General features: G+C 44.8%; 1 protein-coding gene and 1 long non-coding RNA gene across 4 annotated transcripts in view; one reads left to right on the forward strand and one right to left on the reverse strand.

Annotated features, from left to right (window-relative positions):
* Positions 1-5,918, reverse strand: part of HBS1L (HBS1 like translational GTPase) — a 113,295-nt gene extending 107,377 nt beyond the window's left edge. The window contains exon 1 of one of the 2 annotated variants that reach the window (XM_075924222.1): positions 5,761-5,918. In XM_075924222.1, coding sequence (XP_075780337.1) covers positions 5,761-5,803 — 43 coding nt within the window. In that variant the 5' untranslated portion in view covers positions 5,804-5,918. The remainder of the gene's footprint in view (positions 1-5,760) is intronic. The other variant, XM_075924223.1, reaches the window with a different exon arrangement.
* Positions 5,243-22,340, forward strand: part of LOC142827886 (uncharacterized) — an 82,430-nt gene continuing 65,332 nt past the window's right edge. For both annotated transcript variants that reach the window (XR_012902680.1, XR_012902681.1), the window contains exon 1: positions 5,243-5,371. This is a non-coding gene — a long non-coding RNA (uncharacterized LOC142827886). The remainder of the gene's footprint in view (positions 5,372-22,340) is intronic.

Raw genomic sequence — 22,340 nt, forward strand, 5'->3', positions numbered from 1 at the left:
TTCTTTATTTATGGCAGGGGTGGGGAATCTTTTTTGGGTTGGGGCCACTGACCCACAGAAAAATCAGTTGGGGACCACATAAGTGAGAAGCAAAAAAACTCCTCCAAAAAACCCCAACCCTCATTAATGTTGCCCTCAACTGAGACACCTCACTCCTTTGATACTCCAGCCTCAGACTGAGAGGAAGGAACAGGGAGGACTGAGATTCATGGCTTCCCATAGACCAGATTTACTTTTCTGGGGTTCCAAAGTTAGTGGATTTTATGGACATTTTTGGCTCTGGGATGGAACAAAAATGAGGGGTTCATTGTGCGGGATGGGACTGCCTATTTTATCCAGCGAGAGGAATAGGGATGCTGAATCTGGGAAAGAGGTGGGGTGTAGGACAGGGTGAAGAGGGCAGGGTCTGGAAGAGTTTGGCAGCAGGAGAGGGGGTGGAGTGGGGATATGAGTACAAGGGGGAATTTGGGGGTGGGAGTAACGCAGAAAAGGCAAGAGGGTGAGAATGCAGCCACATCAGTTGGGGAGGAAGGCAAAGAAGTGGGGAAATAAAGGAAAATGCAACTTCTGCAAAGAAAAATTGTATTCCCCTCCTCCGCATCTCTCTACTCCAGCCTCACTCCCCTCAGCCCATGGTCCCTGCCCAAGCTGATCCCCTGCATCATCCCATTCCCCTCATTGCAACCCTTGCCCCTCCCATCCTGCCCCTGCATCCTCCTTACCCATACATCCCTGTGCTCCCAGCACACTCACCGGCAGGGCAGCAGCGCTGGGATTCACAGCCCCCCAGGAGCAGCACTAGGGTAATGAGGGGCTAGGGGGTGGAGGTGGCAGAGTCACTTCCCTGCCTGGCACAGCCCTTTGCCAGGGCTTGCCCCTGACCTGCAGCTCCGGGGCTGGGGCAAGCAGAGCCCGAGGCTGATTCCAGAACAGCCAGGCATAGGAAGATGCTGGGGAAGGGGCTCCCCGCACCCCGCACACACCCTACGGGGAGCAGCGCCGTGCACACCCCACAGGGAGTGGCCCTGCACTCCATGTGTGACCAGCTACCTAGCTCAGATCTGTAGAGCAGCCCCAATCCCACCCTCCCACTGCAAGAGGCAGAGCCTGAAGCACTGGGAGCAAGATTAATCCCATAGTTCCCGGTAGCTGCACGCCCAGGCCCTGGACCCTATGCAGTGCACCTCTCCCATCCTGCCCCTCTTCCTCCCACAGCAGGAAGCCGGAGCTGGTGTTCCAGCCTGTAGCTGCACGGCAATCCTGAGGCTAGCGGGGCTGAGCTCCCACCCCACATGCCACAGAAAATCAGCTCGTGTGCCACTTACGGCACGTGCTGTAGGCTGTAGTCCAATGGTACTCTCTTGTCTGAAATACTGCCTTCAGTCCTGGCCACATCTCAGGGTACAGCAGAAACAGAATAGGTTGAAAGAAGAACCAAAGCAGCGGGGGAGGGGTGAAGAGGAGGGAAGGGACCAACCAGAGGCCTGGAAGACTTCTGTATAATGAGAGCTTGAAAAGACTGGGACTTTTTCCTTTTAACAGGAGACAATAAATGGGCTATATAAAGATTAAAACATGATAAATAGTATAGTGCTGATAAATTGTATGCTCTATTTATCTCTTTCATAATGAAAAATCAAAGCACATTCACTGACCTTGAAAGTCAAAAAAATTAATTTTTTTTAAATTAAGCATACTAATTAACCAGTGGAACTCATTGAAAAAATATCAAGGATGTGAGTTTAGCAGGATTCAGACGTATACATGTATAATAAGCACATTATCTCTATAGAGAATGTAACATAGTTACATTAAATAGAGAAAAATAGAAAAGGTATGAATTGTCATGCTTCACAGCATAAACCAGGTATTAAGAAGCTTCTCTTATAAACTTGTTATTTGCTGGTTATCTACCTTGGAATTGCCCACATCTTCTTTTGAAGTATTCGATACTGGATACAGGCTGCTAAAGGCAAGATACTGAACTAGACAGATGGATCACTGGTATGATCTCTTATGGTAATTCTTGTGTTCCTATCATTCCCAGATAAACAACAGGTATATCAATTTTTACATAAATACAAAATCTAAAACTAGGGATGTAAGTGACTAGTCGACAACCCAATAAGTCTAGGCTTATTGGGTAACTGAGTCACTACTCAACTAGTTGCTTCCTACCCCTTTCTTCCTGCCTCTTTATCAGAGGCACCCATTGAGGGGGCAGAGCAGGAGCTAGTGCTGGGAGGAGTCAGCTTAAAATCTGTTCCCCCCAGCACCGTCCCCGTGGGAGGGTAGGGGAGGCAGAGAAGCAGCGGGAGAAACATTGCAAGCAGGGACCAAAGCAGTCCCACTTGCGTGGGGTCCCAAATGCTGCACTAGGGATGTTAAATTTAGATTAACTAATTGAATAGTCAATGGGATTTCCATCGATTTTTCCTGCTGGGCTCTTGCTACAGTTCAAAAGAGGAAGTCCCGCAGGGAGTGCAGGGTCAGCAGGGGACTGGCCCAGAGATCCCTGCAGCTCCTGAGCCTTTGAAATGTACAAAAGCCACTGTGGGGCTCTTGTACATTTCAGAAGGAAGCACTGCAGAGAGCGGGGTACCAGCAGGGACTCCCCCACTGGCCCTGTGCTCCCTGCAGAGCTTCTGCTTTTGAAAAGCAGAAATGCAAAAGTGGCACAAGTGAAGACTGCTTCAGACACCACTCGCGCGGTTTCCAACTGTGCCTCTACCTCCTCTGCCACCCGCATCGATTGTGCTGGGGGGAAACCGGCTTTTAAGCTGGCTCCCCTCAGCATTGGCTCTGCTCCTCGCCCCCTTGCCACCTCTCTCTGATAGAGGCAGCAAGGGGGGGATGAGGAGAAGCAACTAGTCGCATCACTAGTCAACTATCCGATACACTTCTGCTTATCCGATAGTCAACTAGTCACTTACATTCCACTGCACCTATCCCTTTGAAATGTACAAGAGTCGTGGGCCGCTCTTGTATATTTCAAAGGACGAGGCACAGTGGGATAGCAAGCACCCTCCACCCTTTATCAACTAATCAAGTAGTCGATGGAAATTCCATCAACTACTCGATTAGCTGATTAATCAAAATTTAATATCCATACCTAAAACAAAATTGTATTACACCCCCAAAAATAGTATTGATCTTCTCTTTGGACATTGCCAGATGTATTTATAAATAAGTGTGGCAATTATTACTATATCCATTTTAGCCACTGAAAAATTATTCCCCCTCCTTTTGTATTTATGAGTTTTAATTGTAGAGGATAGAGGAAGAACAGCAAAATTATTAAAAAGAAAAACTACCCACAATAACTCATATGGAATCATACCAGTACAAGCATGGTTTGATTTTTCACTGAAGGAGATGCATTTTCTCCTTTTGTTTTCCCAATTTTTCCCAAGTCAGCATAGCTATAGCAGAGGTACAATGATGAGCAAGCTAGTGAAAGCACAAGTGACTGCCTGTGATTTAGCCATGACATCATTAGATATGCACTAACACTCCACCATGGCTATTCCTGGCAGAGCTAACGCAGTGAGATTAACGTCAGCAAAATTTTGGACAAAAACGAGGAAATACATATTAGATGTGTAAATGGTCTTTCTTGTTCCTAATTTCAGTGAACTAACCACCTTTGCTGTAGGAATGCAAGATCTGATATGCCCTGTCCAGCACTAGAAGTGATTTCATTTTATTTACTGATACAAACATAGAAAATTGCATCATCAACCGAAAACATAAACTCATACCAAAACTTTATGGTACAGGCAACATGTCTCTATAATGTATGTCTCTCTGGATGTATATTTATACTTATGTGTACAGACATATACATACACACAGAACAAATTTAGATACAACATGAATTGTAGACTAAGTTTCTGGTGTACATAAGATGGCCATTATACACAGATAGCAATTAAAGGCTCCAATCCAGCAAACACTTATGCAAATAACTTTAGCTGCATAAGCAGTGTAGTCTGAATGAAAAGGATTAATCATGTGCAGAACTACTCATTTGTGTTTGAAGGATAGGGACCCAAGTTTTTAACAGGAAACTGAAAACCACTTATAAGTAGGGACATTTGTAGATCTTAACCCTAATACAGAATAGGTGAAATTGATTTAATTTTCAAAGGGTGAAATAATCAAGCAGAGAACACCCATGTCTATTTTAGGTTAATTTTCACCAGTGAGCCAAACTCCTAGGCTGTGTCTAGACTGGCAAGTTTTTCCACAAAACCATCTGCTTTTGCGGAAAAACTTGCCAGCTGTCTACACTGGCCGCTTGAATTTCCGGAAAAGCACTGATGATCTCATGTAAGATTGTCAGTGCTTTTGCGGAAATACTATGCTGCTCCCGTTCGTGCAAAAGTCTTTTTCCGAAAAACTTTTGCGCAAAAGGGCCAGTGTAGACAGCAGAGATTTGTTTTCCGCAAAAAAGCCCCAATCGCGAAAACGGCGATCGGAGCTTTTTTGCGGAAAACCACATCTAGATTGGCCACGGATGCTTTTCCGCAAAAAGTGCTTTTGCAGAAAAGCGTCCTGCCAATCTAGATGCACTTTTCCGAAAATGCTTTTAACAGAAAACTTTTCCGTTAAAAGCATTTCCGGAAAATCATGCCAGTGTAGACGTAGCCCTAATGTAGATGTTGGATTAATGAAGTGTTGCTTTCATTCGTGTAGTTTAATAAACCCTAATAGTACAAACCCCATTTTACATGAGTGCAATATATCTACATTGAGGTGACTGGATTACTATAGCTACGCTGGTGAAAAATAAGGAAAAGATCTTAGTGACCTGAGTTTCTTGTAATAACACAACTGGAAGATAAACTGATACAAATTAGACCTAAACTACTATGAGGAGCTACACACCCTGGTTAAAGAGAGGTGCAAAATCAATATTTCAAATCACTGATAAGTGAGCTCCTAAGTAAATGAGACAGAATATCAAAGAACGCTAGTATATCCAGCTAAGCTACTCTGACACAGGAGCTGGTAATAATATAGTTATACGAAGGCAAACATAAGATACACAGAGCCTTAAACATTTCCATCTTAAGACAAAGTGTCTAGAAACCAGCTGCTCTATTACCGGCCCTACAAATCCCCTCTTTTCCTGCCTGCCCAAGAGCAACAGGCCGCCTGGATGGATGGGTCGGGTGGTTGTGACGTCACGCGCGGTGCCGGGAAACACGCGGAACACGCAGCGCCCAGCCGCCGGGCTGGGGGGAAACAAGCTTGTCCGCAGTAGGTGGGAAGGGAGCGCTGCCCGCTGGGGACGCAGCCAGTTTCCAAGAGAGCAGAAAGCAGTAAGGTCCTTCCCCCCCCACCTCGTCAACCCCTGCCAGATGAGGTGCTTTTAAAATGCTTTTCTACTTCTTTAGTATCCCCCCCCGCCGCCGCCGCGCTGTGAAAGCCCCGCGCAGAGTGGGGATGGGTGAGCTGCAAGGGAAGGAGTTAAACCCACGCGCCTCGCACGGCGCTTCGTAAACAAGCCCTGCCTGGGCACTGGAAGGGAAACAGCCCCCTCCCATGGGGCCCAGTAAGCCCCCATCCCAGCTCCTCCTCCCCAGGGCCTAACCCCCTCACACACGCTGCTGCCCCCTGGGGCCCGGCCCATGGCCTGGCGGGGACGCGGGTCCGCCCCAGGAGACGCGTTCAGGCCGCTGGGGCTGCCAGGCCGGACCGAGGGGCAGCTACTCGGAGAGACCGGGGACAGGAAAGGCGGAGGCGTCTCGCTACCTTCGTCGTAGTTATAGCCTCGGACGTTCCTGTGCCGCGACATGGCGGCGGCGGCGTCGCTCGCACTCGGTGGCGCTGGTGGCCGCAGCCTTACGCCGCCATCTTGGTCTCCGCCTGGCCGCTCCGAATCGCTGTGCGCAGGCGCAAAACACCCCCCCCCCCGCGCTCCTTTAGTGTCTGCGCATGCGCCGCCGGTCGGGCCAACCAAGGTGGTGCGCCGAGTGCGAGTTTTCCCCTGCCCAATGTCGCGTCAGCGCTCGCGCCTCCCGCCCTGCCCCGCGGTCCCTCCCCAGCCCGGTCACCCCCTCACCAGCGCCGCGCTCTCTGCGCCTCCCCACGCGCCAGTCCCAGCCACGCCCTGCCCCGGGCCCCTGCCTGCGCCGCACCCCAGTAACCAGGCTCTGGCCACGGCGTCCCGCCCGCGCTTCCTTCTGCACACACTGGCCATGCCCATCCTCCCCAGACTGGCCCAGCTGTGCCGCTGCCCTGACACCCTTGTCATCAGTGCCCCCCCCAGTACCTCACTGGCATTCATACTGACAATCAGATGAATGGCATTGTTCAAGGACGTAGGTGTGTCACATTGCTGAGTTAGGTATCTGTGTCCGCCTAACTTTGGTGTAGACCAGGGGTCTCCAAACTTTTCAGCCCGAGGGCCGCATTAACTATCAAACAGCAGTTCGGGGCCGACTGCACACTTGAGGTCCAAATAAAAAACAATCAAAACATGGATGTTGTTTTTAATTATTTATTTAATATTATTTTATTCAGTTATTATTTAATAACACATTCATACACTACACATGAACACCTGTATTAGTGTGAATGGTGAAATTGTTTCCTGGATGCCAAAATAGCAGACATTTCTGGCTTTAGATTTGTTGTCCCTAACATCAACAGTGACCTGAGATTATCATCGGACAAGTTTGTTCTCAAATTGTTCTTCACGTATTTCATTCTTGAAAATGTTTGTTCACACAGGTATGTTGTTCCAAAGATTGAAAGGTACATTGATGCAAAAGTTTTGACATTAGGAAAGTCTTCCTTGGGCAAAAACTGGTAAAAACCCACCAGTCCTATTTTGAACTTGTCCCTAAGGAGGTCATTTGCTTGCAACTCAATGACTTCCAGCTGCAGTTCATCTGGGCAACTGGCCACATCTGCTTCAAATGGGTTTTGAAACAATCTCACTTCTTCTGCCTTTGAATCCAAAAAGGTCTCCACGGGCCGGATGAGAGGGCCTCGCGGGCCGCATCCGGCCCCCGGGCCGTAGTTTGGAGACCCCTGGTGTAGACCAAGCTAAAGGTGTCCGCCTAACAGCAAAGAATACAAATGAAGATTGTCAAGCCACCGGTCATGTGCAATGTGATACAAGTTGAATTTCTCTAGTCCTGCACACTCTGGTCTGGCAACATTAGTAAAATCTTGCTGACGTCCACTTACGTGAGTAGCCAACTTTCCCACGGTCCCATAAAGTTTTCACCCACCAGTCCTGGCTCTCAGTGTTCTGTGTTGTTATTTAGCACTAATTTACCCCTAAATGTCTTCTAAGAGCCCTGTAAGCAGTGGAAGTGTTGGCAATGCTGCTAGACAATATTGAACCCCCCCCCCCCCCATGATATGACAAATTTTCTAGTTTAACACCAATCGGGACCTAAGGGTACCACACTAAAGAGATTTAAACTGTAGCAGCAATTTGAGCACTATGAGGCTACGTCTACATTGGCAAGGTTTTGCGCAAATACTTATAACGCAGGAGTTTTTGCATTAAAGTATTTGCGCAACAGAGCGTCTACATTGGCATGTGCCTTTGTGCAAGAGATGTGCTTTTGCGCAAAAGCATCCGTGCCAGTCAGTTGGACGGAGGCATGGGCGAGCCGGGCAGCTCCCAGGGCGCCAACCGATGAGAGGCACTTGATGGTGTCCCTTACAGCTGCCATCAGGAGTTGCGCGCCCGGCTCCCACAGCACTGACCTGCCTGCATCCCCACGGCACCAGCCAGCAGCGCCCTTCCTCCCATGGCTGTCGGGCCCTGCCAGAGGCCGTGGCCGGTATGCGCATGCGCCCTGCACCCAGGAGCGGCACCGCGCACCTGGGCTGAGGGCACCAAAAGGGCTCGGGCCGGCCCTGGTGCCAGTGTTGATGCTCTCTTGCGCAAAAAAGCTCCAACGGCCATTTTAGCCATTGGGCTTTCTTGCACAAGAAATTAACGTTGCCTGTCTACACTGGCCTCTTGAGCAAGAACAGTTGCACAAGAGGGCTTATCCCTGAGCGGGAGCATCAGAGTATTTGCGCAAGAAACACTGATTTTAGACATTAGAACGTCAGTGTTCTTGCGCAAGTACTCGCAGCCAGTGTAGACAGGTGGCAAGATTTTGCACAAAAGCAGCTGCTTTTGCGGAAAATCTTGCCAATGTAGACACAGCCTGACAGTATCCTGCCTATCTGCCTTCAACATCTTTAGCCTAAAGATAGTGCCTCTTGAGGTGAAAAAGTTCATTCTCTATAATCATTCAGACCCTACTCCCTTCACTGAGACTGCCTTAAAAAGATATTTCTTATGTAAAGATATATGTACTAGGAACTGAATTGAGACAACCAATCTATTTCTCAGAGGCTAAACAACCAGCAGATAGTAATAACTTTGGTTATCATCAAGTGGCTGATCTGAACTGTTGACCTAGAAGTATCCAAAACCCATCAGTAATCATCTGTCTTCCAGCTTCCTGTGTTAGTACATTTAAAAAAAAATTAATTATCATTTAATGAAACATTTCAAAACTATTTACACATTTTAAGGAATAAAGCTTCTGGATAGTGATTTTTTTTTGTGTAGTTCTCTTTCAGTATGTTTACATTACATTCCTCCTTTGAGAGAGGAATGCAAATGCAGACAAACAAAACTGCAAATGAAGCGTGGATTTGAATTTCCCATGCTTCATTTGCATAATTGCAGCCTGCCACTTTTCCAAAATACTGTATTTCAAGAAAAAAACTGGGTTATTTCTAAAAGAAATCCTTCCTTCAAAATAATCCTTACTCTTTAAAAATGAGGTTTAAGGGTTATTTCAAAGGAAGGGTTTCTTTTCGAAATAACCACTTTTTCCCCTCGTAATATGATATTTCGGAAAAACGGCTGGCTGCAATTATGCAAATGATGCGCGGGAAATTAAAATTTACGCTTCATTTCCAATTTCGTTTGTCTGCATTTGCATTCCTCTCTTGAAGGAGGAATGCAACATAGACATACCCTTTTTGACCAGTAAAATGTCTTCTGGGAATCTCATAACACATTTTCAAAAGAACCTCTTTTCTATTCACTTTATATAATTCCCAGTCCTCAGAAGATTCACAGCAAGATTATTCAGTAAGTCAACTGTGCTTAAATGGCTAACAAGGCCTTTAGTTTTCTGAACAGGAACAATTTTATGAAATACTGTAGCGGCTGCCTTTTTCTACTTGCTTGTAGTGGGAGAACAGTCCCCAATCATATACACGTTGCTCAGCTTCGTAACTGTCTAAAAAGCTTTAGGTATCAATACTCTATACAGAATAGTGATAGAAATGTAGCCGTGTTAGTCTGGGGTAGCTGAAGCAAAATGCAGGACAATGTAGCACTTTAAAGACTAACAAGATGAGCTTTCGTGGGCCAGACCCACTTCCTCAGATCAAATAGTGGAAGAAAATAGTCACAACCATATATACCAAAGGATACAATTAAAAAAAATGAACACATATGAAAAGGACAAATCACATTTCAGAACAGGAGGGGAATGCAGGGCGGGGGGAGGAAGGAAGGTAAGTGTCTGTGAATTGACGATATTAGAGGTGGGGAGAGTGGGATGTTTGTGAGTTAATGGTATTAGAGGTGATAATTGGGAAAGCTATCTTGATAATGTGTAAGATAGTTCAAGTGATACTCTATACAGAGATTGTACTTAAACACTACTTCGTTTAAAACTACAACTAAACAGAGCATGGTTTGGAGAAAGTTAATTCCAGGTGACATAGTGTGTCACTTTTGGGTTAACTTTTAAAATAGAGTGTCAATGTCACTGTGTCAGACCGGGCCGTGTCTGGGCACAGCTGAGGGCGTCCGCTCAGGGTGAATTGCTCGAATCCGGGGCTCCTTACAGCCCCCCGACTGGTGACCTCTCCACACAGGCCACAAACCAGTCCCACAGAGCGCTTCAGCAGCCTGCCTGAAGCCTCACGAGCAAAACCCCTCCGACACCCCAGCAATAACCGTGCCCCAGATGGCCCCAGACCTCATACACAGGTGGGGGGTCCTAGCACCCAATCCCACCTACCCCGAACAAGTTCTGTCCGGTTCCAGGAAACCAGCCACAGATCTGTGGCCAATTTATCCCTTGGACCTTACCCACAAATCACACTGGGCCAATCCTTTAGCATCTAACAACTAAAGGTTTATTAACACAAGAAAGAAAAGCATGAGAGTAAGGTTATTAAAGTACAGTACGTTACATGCGCCGAATCTCCCAGTTCTCGGTGCAGGCTCTAGCAGAGATGTTGCAGCTGCTGGTTTAAAAGTTCTTATTGCGCATCCTAAGATCAGGATGGGTCCACAGGTCTTTCAGGCCCTTCAATCCCTGCAATGCTGCCTCTGGGATGAAGTGCTGAGCTCAAGCCAAAATGGCATTGACCACATGGCCTCTTTATACCCCCTTCCTGGCCTCTTCTGGTCTCAGTCGGTCTTCTGGTCCTCAGCCTCTCTCTGCTGGCAGCTCTTAGGTCTCGGCCCTCATGCTTTAGGTGTGTCCTTGGCCCATCAAGTGCCATTGTTCCACAGGGCTTCGCTACTCAGCCTGTCCATAGCAATGCTTAATCACATTCAGAGAAATATTCAGCTTCCACACAGATTACAGATTCCTATCTGCTCACACAGACATTATACACTCACAAAAATAGCATACACAGGATCAGAAAACAACAAGCTCCCATTCAATACCCCACATGGCCCCCTTCTCTATCATTGTTGGGGCCAGCACCCCCACCTATGGGTACAGCCATGATCCGGCTGCTTCCCTCAAATTCCAGTAACGTGACAGTCACTAAATATGTATTTGACTGATAAATTATCTGAACTTCTGAAAAGATCTGTACTCATTAAATGCATGCATATCTTTATTTAAAAGAACACTATCTAGCTTAGAAACTGGCTAGAAGACAAAAACAGAATGGGAATAAATCATTTTTGCAACACAGTAAAAGAATTTACAATGGGCATCAAAAGTTTGCGTATTGTGATCACTGTTGTATTCATGATCTGGAAAATAGGATGAGCTACAGAATAGCAAAAGTTGCATATAAAACAAAAATATTTAGATTAGTCAAAACTAGACTAACTTTAGAGGGACCTAACTAAATTGATGAATTGGCAACATGATGGCAAATTAAATTCAGTGCTGACAAATGTAAAGTAGTGCATATTTGGATGAAACAACTATTTATACACCTTTCAAGATCCTAAATTAACAGCAGCAACTCAGGAAAAAGACCTGGACATCATTGTGGGCCTGTAGACCCCATTACACTCTGGGCAGGGGGAGAGGTATTATGGCCCCTCAGCTGAGTCCAAATGACCATCCTTAGCCTTAAGGAAGTATGGCCTAATGGCCAGAGTTAATATGGCTGCCCTCCTCAGTGGGACTGCATGGCCTAGTGGCCAAGGGGGGAAAATGAACCACAACAGTAGGGTTTGTGTCTGAGGTAGGGAGACTTGGGCCCTCCCTACTGCACCAGATGCCAACCTAAAACCCTTGTAGCATCAAATAGATGCACCAATAGGGCAGCAGAGATCTAGTTGTTTCATCCAAATATGCACTACTTTCCATTTGTCAACACTGAATTTCATTTGCCATCATGTTGCCAATTCATCAATTTAGTTAGGTCCCTCTAAAGTTAGTCTAATTTTGACTAATCTAAATATTTTTGTTTTATATGCAACTTTTGCTGCCTTCATCCCATTTCCATAACCAGATGGGCTGTGTCTAGACTGGCCAGTTTTTCCAGAATATCAGCCGCTTTTCCGGAAAAACTTGCCAGCTGTCTACACTAGCCGCTTGAATTTCCGCAAAAGCACTTACTTCCTACTGTAAGAAATCAGTGCTTTTTGCGGAAATACTATGCTGCTCCCATTCGGGCAAAAGTCCTTTTTGCCCAAAACTTTTGCACAAAAGGGCCAGTGTAGACAGCTGAGATTTGTTTTGCGCAAAAATGCCCTGATCGCGAAAATGGCGATCGGGGCTTTTTTGCACAAAAGCGCATCTAGATTGGCCACGGACACTTTTCCACAAAAAGTGCTTTTGCGGAAAAGCATCCGTGCCAATCTAGATGCTCTTTTCCGAAATGCTTTTAACGGAAAACTTTTTTGTTAAAAGCATTTCCGGAAAATCATGCCAGTCTAGACGTAGCCATGGTGTCTAGCTCCTTGGGGTTACTTCAAATGCTGTTTTCTAGCACTGTTGTCCGCAGGTCTCTTGGGTCCCTGGGTTCATCAGCTTGAGAAATCTCAATGACTCCATTCCGTCTTGGGCTTGTGCAAGCAGTCAGGTAACTACAGCCTCGGGCTCTAGCAGCTCCCAAAAGGGACCCTGCAATATGCATCCTCCCTCCTTGGCAACCAACTCCTATTGAGCTGGGCTGCTCCCTTTTATACTGAAGCTCCAGTTGGAGCATGCCCAGCAGTGGCATGGCTGTGAGGCTTCCTCTGCCCACAATATGGGGTTAACCCCTTCTTATCAAATACAGGCCTAATATACCCCATCATAGGAGAATTCAGTAAAGCCCTCTGCTCAAAGTACTTCAGCAGTTAAAAAACAAATAATACTCTAGGATGCATAACAATTGGGACAGAAAATTATATGGAAATATTGTAATGCTATTACACCCTGAAAAAGATATCACACAAATAAAGGAGTTTCAGAAATAGATAATAAGAATTATTATGGGCATGAAAAATCTTATATGAAAAGAGATTGAAATGATTGGTATTTACCTTACAGAGGAAAAGAAGAAGGGACACGATAAAACTAAATATACAGTACTGAAAGTCATACAGAAGTTAGATCAGAAATGTCCATTTTTACTTTTAGTAAAATAATAAGTGAGAATTCAATGAAACAGAAAAGTGAAACAGTTTTAAATGATAAAGGGAATTATTTTGCATGCAACACAGAATAAGGGTACATGTACACTGCAACACTATTTCGAAATAACTAGCGCTATTCTGAAATACCTTAATCCACTTTACACAGCAGGCAGTTATTTTAAAATAGTGTCAAAATACTGTCAAGCTGGAGGACCTTTTATTCCGACTCCTATAACCCTCATTGTATGAGGAATAAGGGAAGTTGTAGAAAGAGTGCTCCATTTTGAAATATGTGCTGTATAGACACTCCCTATTTCGAAATAAGCTATTTTGAAATAACATACACAATTGATGTAGCTCAATTTGCGTAGCTTATTTCAAGTTAAGCCCTGCAGTGTAGACACACCCTTGGATTGTGAAACTCATTCTGACTGAGGTCAGCAATTTAGCAGGCTTAAAAAATGAACTAGCCATTTACAGTAAACTTCCGATAATCCGGCATCTTTAGGACCCAGGGGGTGCCGGATTATCAGATATGCTGGACTATCAGAAGGGGGGGCTATGAGGGGTCTGGGGTGGGGTGGGGGGAATGCTACCCCAGACCCTTCATAGCCCTCCCTTCTGATAGTCCGGCTCTGCCCCAGGAGTCCCCGATTCAGCCGCTGCTGGTCAGTTTCAGCAGCGGCTGAATCGGGGACGCCTGCAGCAGAGCAGCTGGGGTGCTGCTGGGTTGGTCCAGTAGCGCCGACCCTTGGTGTCGCGAGACCAACCCGTCAGCACCCCAGCTGCTCTTGGGGACGCCTGGGGCAGAGCAGCTGTGGTGCTGACGGGTTGGTCCCGCAGTGCTGCTCCTCGGCGCTACTGGACCAACCTAGCAGCACCCCAGCTGCTCTGCCCCAGGTGTCCCCAAGTCAGCCGCTGCTGAAACTTATCAGCGGCTGACTCCAGAAAGCCAGAGGCAGAGCTGCTCTGCCCCGGGCTTCCTGGAGTCAGCCCTGGTCAGTTTCAGCAGCGGCTGAATCGGGACGCCTGGGACAGAGCAGCTGGGGCGCTGCTGGGTTGGTCTGGTAGCGCCAAACCTCGGCGCTGCAGGGACCAACCCAGCAGCACCCCAGCTTCTCTGTCCCAGGTGTACCCAAGTCAGCTGCTGCTGAAACTGACCAGGGCTGATTCCAGGAAGCTGGGGCAGAGCAGCTCTGTATCGGGCTTCCTGGAGTCAGCCGCTGGTCAATTTCAGCAGCGGCTGAATCCGGGACAGCTGGGGTGCTGCTGGGTTGGTCCCACAGCCCCGAGGGGCAGCGCTACTGGACCTACCCGGCAGCACTCCAGCTATTCTGCCCCCTGCTTCCTGGATTCAGCGCTGGTCAGTTTTAGCAGTGGCTGAATCGGGGAAGCTGGGGGCAGAGCAGCTCCAATGGTCCAGCTGCCCGGAGCACTTCCGGGTTCCTGATGGTGCCGGACCATCAGGAGTGCCGGACCGTCAGATGCCGGACCATCGGATTTTTACTGTATATGGATAACAAATATATTTAGAGTTATGACAGTAAATATATTTAAAACACATATACAAGAGTTTTGGAAGTGATGTAAACCTTCAGGGTTTAGAACACAAGCCAGCTTCTAACAGGTCTACTGAAAAGTTGCATTAATTAGAATAATGGATATTAAGGTGGTATAATACAAGTAGTCTTACACTTATTTTTCAACATGTCATGCATATGTGAGTTCCAATACAATTTATAGCAACTTGTGTACAATATATACCAGCAACATTCTGTTGTATACAATTCTGTGTTTGCGTATATGTGTGTGTCATTGCAGCATTAAAACACTGAGGCTACATCTACACTGGCATGATTTTCCGAAAATTCTTTTAATGGAAAAGTTTTCCGTTAAAAGCATTTTTGGAAAAGTACATCTAGATTGGCAGGATGCCTTTCCGCAAAAGCACTTTTTGCGGAAAAGCGTCCGTTGCCAATCTAGACGCGGTTTTCCGCAAAAAAGCCCCGATCGCCATTTTCGTGATCGGGGCTTTTTTGCAGAAAACAGTACTGTGCTGTCTACACTGGCCCTTTTGCGCAAAAGTCTTTGGGAAAAAGACTTTTGCCCGAACGGGAGCAGCATTGTATTTCCGGAAAAGCACTGACGATCTTACATGAGATCATCAGTGCTTTTCCAGAAATTCAAGCGGGCAGTGTAGACAGCTGGCAAGTTTTTCCACAAAGGCAGATGATTTTGCGGAAAAACTTGCCAGTCTAGACACAGCCTGATAGTTAACAGGCTCTGACTACCACAGCATAAATAGTATCTGTGCAATAGCATGATTATGGCACAATATGTCTCTGGATCACAGGGGCCTAATCCTGATCCCACTGAAATTAGTGAGAGTTTTTCCATTGACTTCAGTAAGAAAAGGATTCTGAATCTAAAGGTGACTGAAAAATTCTATTTCAGAAGCATTGCACAAGTGTTCATAGGTGAGACTCACTGCACGATGAACACAAGTTAAAATCACCTCATTTGGACACAACCATTGATTATACTAGCCATCTTAAGATCTCTCACTACCAACTTTTTGACACAACACTTAGCATTAAAAATTTGTTAACACACATATCCCCTTGGGTAGAGGGGGGGAGAATGTATCATTCTAGTTGCTTGTTAAGAGAGTAGCTTGTTAAACTATGGTGGATTTTAGCTGGTAATTATTCTGATTTTGTTTCTGTATTTTGAACTATACAATTTCTGGGAATTTGCTGTTGGCAAATTCAGCGGAACCATCATGTTACCAAGGAAACCATATAATGCTGTCTTGTGAGGACTTTACTCTTGTTCTTCATTGTTTTTCTTGTTCTGTTGCTGTTCTAAATACGAATGGTCAGAAATATAATTGTTCTGTGTATGGAAAACATAATAAAAAACAGCAGTTCCCAGAATATATGCAGTCTGTTATGAGTAAAAGTTGTGGAGTTAGAACCACCATCATTGTGATTGTGCATCACTTCCTTTGCATAAGTGAGCACAGGATCAAGCCTATGGAATTGTGTAGCATTTGTGGTTGAAATATGTGTTTGACATATATAATGCATTTAATTATTTTATTTTTAAGTGTGAAATGGAGCATCACAATTGCCATGAGGTATGTGACCACATTCAAATAGATAACATTACACTTTGGCCTGTGACTAAAGTCCTTAAGGTTGCTACAGAAGAATTTTGAGTTCAAAGTGATATCTTTTTCTCTGTTCCCGCTAGCTTTCTCTTTTACTGTAGCCCTTGAAGAAGTCTACAGCAGACATTGCCATTTTATCATGGAATAACAGGATAATCCGGCACTTTGAGGGTTTATTTACTTCCCTTCTTCATGTTCAGCTAGCTTAATTTAAGACCAGATGCTAGAACCAAATTTGCAGTTTTGGAACACGAAGCAGTGGAACCAGCAGAGAATGGAAACTTGGCCCTACACCAACAATCTTGCACAATAATATCCTTTAAGCTTAGTTTTTGTCATTGGATCTGATAACCAGGAACTACTCAACAAGATGTCAGTGTACTATCTAATTTGCTTCACATGTCTAAAGTGTAAAATTCTATCACCCATTACTAGAACAAATGTTCTATCTTCCAGAGACTAATCTTCTATGGCAGATGCACTTTCTCAAATGTATAAATCTACTTGAAAACCAATCTGATAATATTTCATGCCTGCACAATGATGATTCACTTATATCAATGTACTTGTCACTCAGACCTTTAAAAATAATAATAATACCCTGGGGCTGGGTGGGTGCTGAAAATATGCAAGGTCTTGATAATAGGAAAATATTAGCCACAAAGTATAAAGGAGGTACATGAATTTAAAAAGTTATAGTCAAAATTTCCTAATATATTTTGTAGCCTTTATGACACAATGAGACACATGCATTCTTTTGGTGCCACAAAAACTGCATTGTTTAGCTATACTTCTGTTACATTATTGCTATCTATTATAGATATCTATGAATCTTTTCCACTTTCATCTTTCTATAATTTATTACAACAAATAATAAACTAGACATTACAAATGCATATTTTATTTTAGTCATAGTAATTAATAGGTACAATTGTACATTATACTTCCAAATTTATGCCATCTTCCTAAAAGTCTACTAGTGTTAGTTATTAAGTTATATGTGACACTACACTAATTGTATAAACACTGTGCAAAGCAGCAGTAATCTAAAACTTATAATTTGCGGTATCTGATTTCTTTGTAAATTGGTGATGTGCTGAATTAGATTCTTACATGTATGGAATCTTTTTCATGTTTATGTTTAAATGAATAATTCAGTGAGAAAGGCACAAATAATAAGTACAAATAATAACACAATTTTTTTTTTCAGAATTCAAGTTGTTCTCCCCAAAATGTGTACACAATAGAAAAGAGACAGGACACACACCCATCCCTTCCCTTATCATACACAAAATAACAATTTCTCGCCAAAACTCAAGTTGAATGTGTATTCTGTACTGATGATTACTGCAGATATCTTCCTTCATGGCTAATAGCATTTAAATTCAACTGTAGAACCTCACAACCAATAACTACAATATGCTTAACAACAATTGTGGCTAGTCCTATTCTGTTCCCTAAAGTGAATAAGGCCTTAGTTTCTAAGAGCAATAAAGTCCCTCATTGTTGTGTATTTTCTGATTATTCAGGAATTAAGTTGATTCTCTTTCTAAAATCTTGCCTGGTCAAGACTTTAAACCAAAATTTTTTTTGATTGTCAGACACTAATACTGACGTTTGAAGTGTTGTATATGGTCAGTCATACAAAAGCTGGTAGTAGGAGAGTCAGGGGACAATACAGTGGTCCTTATTACTATGTTTAATAATTAAGTAGATTTAGCAGAACTGCCATAAGTATCATTTAGTTGGCAATTAGAGATAGGAACCATTAATCAAATTCGTCCCTGAAGTAACTTCAGTGTGAGGTCTCATCAGGGTTGAATATGGCCCCACACTTTCAGATTTTAATAGCTACTACCCAGTTAGGTCGGACTCCAGCAAGGTACTTACAATAGATGCCTAAGTAGATGCTTATGTGCTTTGCTGGAGTTGGAACCTTAATTCTGAGACTACAATTTATGGTTATGACATAATATCCCAGTAGTGCATTGGCTGCCTCACTCTCAGCTTTGAATGGAAGGTTAGTGTCATTGTAAATTTAAGAAGACACAGGATCAACAGTCACCACATAGTTTGCAAAATGAATACCTGAAGGCTTCTAAAGTATTTCTGCATTTTTTAAAAAAATCATGCTGTAACCCTTATTTTACGAGGAGTAAGGGAAATCAGAGGAAGAGTGCTCTTTTTTGGACTTCTTGCTGTGTAGACAATGCCAACTACTTACCTTGCAAAGGAACTAGAATGTTTGTCCCTAAGAGCATGTCTATACACCATGACTAAAGCCAAAATAAAATATGCAACTTGAGCTATGTCAATTGCGTAACTTAAGTCAAAATAGCTTATTTCGGCTTTTGGCGCTTTCTACGCAACAGGAAGTCCATGAAAAAGCACTCTTCCTCAGACTTCCCTTACTCGTTGTAAAATGAGGGTTACAGAAGTTGGAATAAGAAGTCTTCCAGCTCAACATTATTTTTACATTATGTTGAAATAACTACTTGTACTGTAGAGGCGGACTATGTTATTTTGGAATAACGTTGTTATTCTGAAATAACACTGCCGTATGGACGTATCCTATAAGTGCTCCACTTCAGGAGCAGATGTGCACTATGCACTTTTGATTTGGACTTTTGGTAGCAATGCTAATTTGGTCTACACAAACACCCTATATATCGTCTTGACTCATACCAATATACGTAGAGCACTGTCAGCTGAATCTGCCCTCAGTTCCTTCTCTTCCTGAAAGTCCTGAAAAACTAGACTCCAAAGCAAAAAGAAATTAAGGATGCTAGTGGAGCAACCACAGGAACAAAACATCTTGAAGAACTCCAGTTACTGTACAAAGTAAGTGCCTTCTTCTGTGGATAGTGTCCCTATGGATATTCTACTTTAGATGACTTCAGAGCAGTACACCCTAATAAAGGTGGGAACTTAGAAATCAGTCTAGGACTGTTTGCAGAATACTGAAATCAGCCTTTGCTCTTAGATGTGTGCGTATAATACCTAGAGAATATTAATATGTAAAGGCCCTAATGCCAAACTGATAGTAATTTTACACCTGCATAACACACTTTATTTAAATTAATTACTTCTGATTTAAACCAACATGACTTAGATCAAAATCAGGCCCTAAATAATGGTGGTAATATTTATTTACTTGTTTATTGAATAATTATTCAATTTAAAATCAAAGTAACTCTGGATCAAATAGCCCCAGAATCAAATAAAACCACTACCAATCTGATGGGAACATGTCTTTTATGATCTAATTATTAATTAGTTAGTATAGGGTGATCACAGATTAAAGTTCACGTTCCAGTCTCATAGGCATGGTGGCTTCATCTTTATTTTGAAAGTGACAAGGGAAAAGATTAAACAAATTATAGTGATGGACAGTATGATTAAACAAATTATAGTGATGGACAGCATGATAACTATGTACACAAGAAATATGAGAAGAATATACCTCAGGAAAGAGAATAATAATTAAGGGAAGTCTAAAGGGATGTGCCAGAGTAGGAGAAGGCACAAAGGTCTGATGAGCTGGAGCTACAATTAGGCTGTGTCTACATTGGCGCGATCTTGTGCAGAAGCAGCCGCTTTTGCGCAAAAACTTGCTGCCTATCTACACCGACCATGGGTTCTTGCGCAAGAACACTGACGTTCTAATGTGTGAAATCAGTGCTTCTTGCGCAAGAACCATGATGCTCCCACTCAGGAATAAGCCCTCTTGCACAACTGTTCTTGCGCAAGAGGCCAGTGTAGACAGGCAACATTAATTTCTTGCGCAAGAAAGCCCTATAGTTAAAATGGCCATCAGAGCTTTCTTGCACAAGAGAGCATCTACACTGGCACGGATGTGTCATAGTGGGGTCATAGTGGACCACAAGTTGAATATGAGTCAACAGTGTGATGCTGTTGCAAAAAAAGCAAATATGATTCTAGGTTGTATCAACAGGTGTGTTGTAAGCAAAACTCGTGAAGTCATTCTGCCGCTCTACTCTGCACTAGTTAGGCCTCAGCTGGAGTACTGTGTCCAGTTCTGGGCGCCACATTTCAAGAAAGATGTGGAGAAATTGGAAAGGGTACAGAGAAGAGCGACAAGAATGATTATAGGTCTAGAGAACATGACCTATGAAGCCAGGCTTCATGAACTGGGCTTGTTTAGTTTGGAAAAAAGAAGATTAAGGGGGGACATGATAGCGGTTTTCAAATATCTAAAAGGGTGTCACAAGGAGGAAGGCGAAAATTTGTTCCTCTTGGTTTCTGAGGACAGGACAAGGAGTAATGGGCTTAAAGTGCAGCAGGGGAGGTTTAGATTGGACATTAGGAAAAAATTCCTAACTGTCAGGGTGGTCAAATATTGGAATAAATTGCCAAGGGAGGTGGTGGAATCTCCCTCTCTGGAGATATTTAAGAACAGGTTAAACAGACATCTGTCAGGGATGGTGTAGACAGAGCTTGGTCCTGCCTTGAGGGCGGGAGGCTGGATGACTCGATGACCTCTCGAGGTCCCTTATAGTCCTATGATTCTATGATTCTAGGATGCTCTTGCGCAAAAGCACATCTTTTGCGCAAAGGCACATGCCAGTGTAGACGCTCTCTTGCGCAAATACTTCAATGCAAGAACTCTTGCATTAAAGAGTATTTGCGCAAGATCATGCCAATGTAGATGTAGCCTTAGTCTTTATCCACCCATGCCAATGAATGGGTCGTTAGTCACTTAACTACCTTGTACCCTTTTGCTATGAGTTTTAACTTCTCTTATAAAATATTACATAGCAGTAACTAACAGTACAGTTTGGATACACAGAGTTGAACCCTTGATCTCTTTACATCAGCAGTGTAGAGAGGAAAGTTGCATTGTTTTAGCTAGTGAATGGACGCAAATGTTGCTTCAGTGTAACACATTGTATATGCATGAGAAAGCTTAATCTGACAATCTGTTCCAGGTATAAGCACTTGTGATTATTTATAGTCTAAGCCTATTGCATATTTAACACACTTAATTCTGTGAACAGTAAATACTCTACTAGGTTAAGAAAGTGTTTGTAAGCACTGCCACATGGCAAAGAGTATTTGCTGAGGCCTGACCTACATCTAAAATATAGGTCCACCTAGCTACTTCAATAGCGGTGTGACAGGACGTTTGCCCTGCACTGGCCCTTTAAGGGCAAAACCCCAGCCCGAAGCAGTGGTTAAAAGTAACGCCCCAGCTGGGGCAGTTAGAGCTATGGAAGACCCAGCTGGGGGCTATATAAAGGAGAACAGTGGGCTGCTCAGGGGGAGAGAACAGAAAGAAACTGGCTGCTAGGGAAGTAGGTGGCTCCATGGAGCTGAAGCATTGCTGGGGAAGCAAGGCAGGGTTAGGGGAGCTCCCGCCAAGTGAGCGCCCAGGCTGGAGGGCCTGGAGCAAGGCCCAGGGCCATGAGGGCTGTAGTGGGGCAGCCATCATAGGCAGGGGAACTGAGAGTCCTGAGTTTGGGTATGTCTACACTACAAAGTTAGTTCGAACTAACTTTCCTAGGCGCTACACTAGCGCTCCGTTAGTTCGAACTTAATTCGAACTAACGGAGCACTTAGTTCGAACTAGGTAAACCTCATTTTACGAGGATTAAGCCTAGTTCGAACTAGCTAGTTCGAATTAAGGGCTGTGTAGACCCTTAATTCGAACTAGTGGGAGGCTAAGGCTTCCCAGGTTTCCCTGGTGGCCACTCTGGCCAACACCAGGGAAACTCTATTGCCCCCGTCCCGGCCCCGGAGCCCTTAAAGGGCCACGGGCTGGCTACACAGTTTGTGCCAGTTACAAGGCTGCCAGCACCCATGCCAGCAGACCCTGCACCTGCCACAGGATGAGCCAGCCATCCGAGGGCTCCCAGCCCTCCACTGCTCCCCAGGACCAGCCTGGCGGCTCCCAGGAGCCTGCCCGGGGGCGCAAAAGGCAGGCGCCCGCCTGGTCAAGTGCGGAGATCGTGGACCTCATCGAGGTTTGGGGGGAAGCCTCCAATGTCCACGATCTCCGCACTAGCCACAGGAACGCGGCCGTCTACGGACGCATGGCTGCCAGCCTGGCCGCCAGGGGCCACCAGCGCAGCCGGGAGCAGGTCCGCTGCAAAATTAAGGACTTGCGGCAGTCCTACTCCCGGGCCTGCCAGCCAGGGGCCGACCCAGAGGCCTGCCCCCACTTCCACGCCCTGGACCGCCTCCTGGGGGCTCATGCCGTCCCTGCCCCCCGGGACGTGATTGACCCCGGGGCAGAGGGACCGCTCCTGGAGACAGAGGAGGAGGAAGAGGGCTCTG

This window comes from Pelodiscus sinensis, chromosome 3 (assembly GCF_049634645.1).
Source record: "Pelodiscus sinensis isolate JC-2024 chromosome 3, ASM4963464v1, whole genome shotgun sequence".
Classification (NCBI taxonomy): domain Eukaryota; kingdom Metazoa; phylum Chordata; order Testudines; family Trionychidae; genus Pelodiscus; species Pelodiscus sinensis.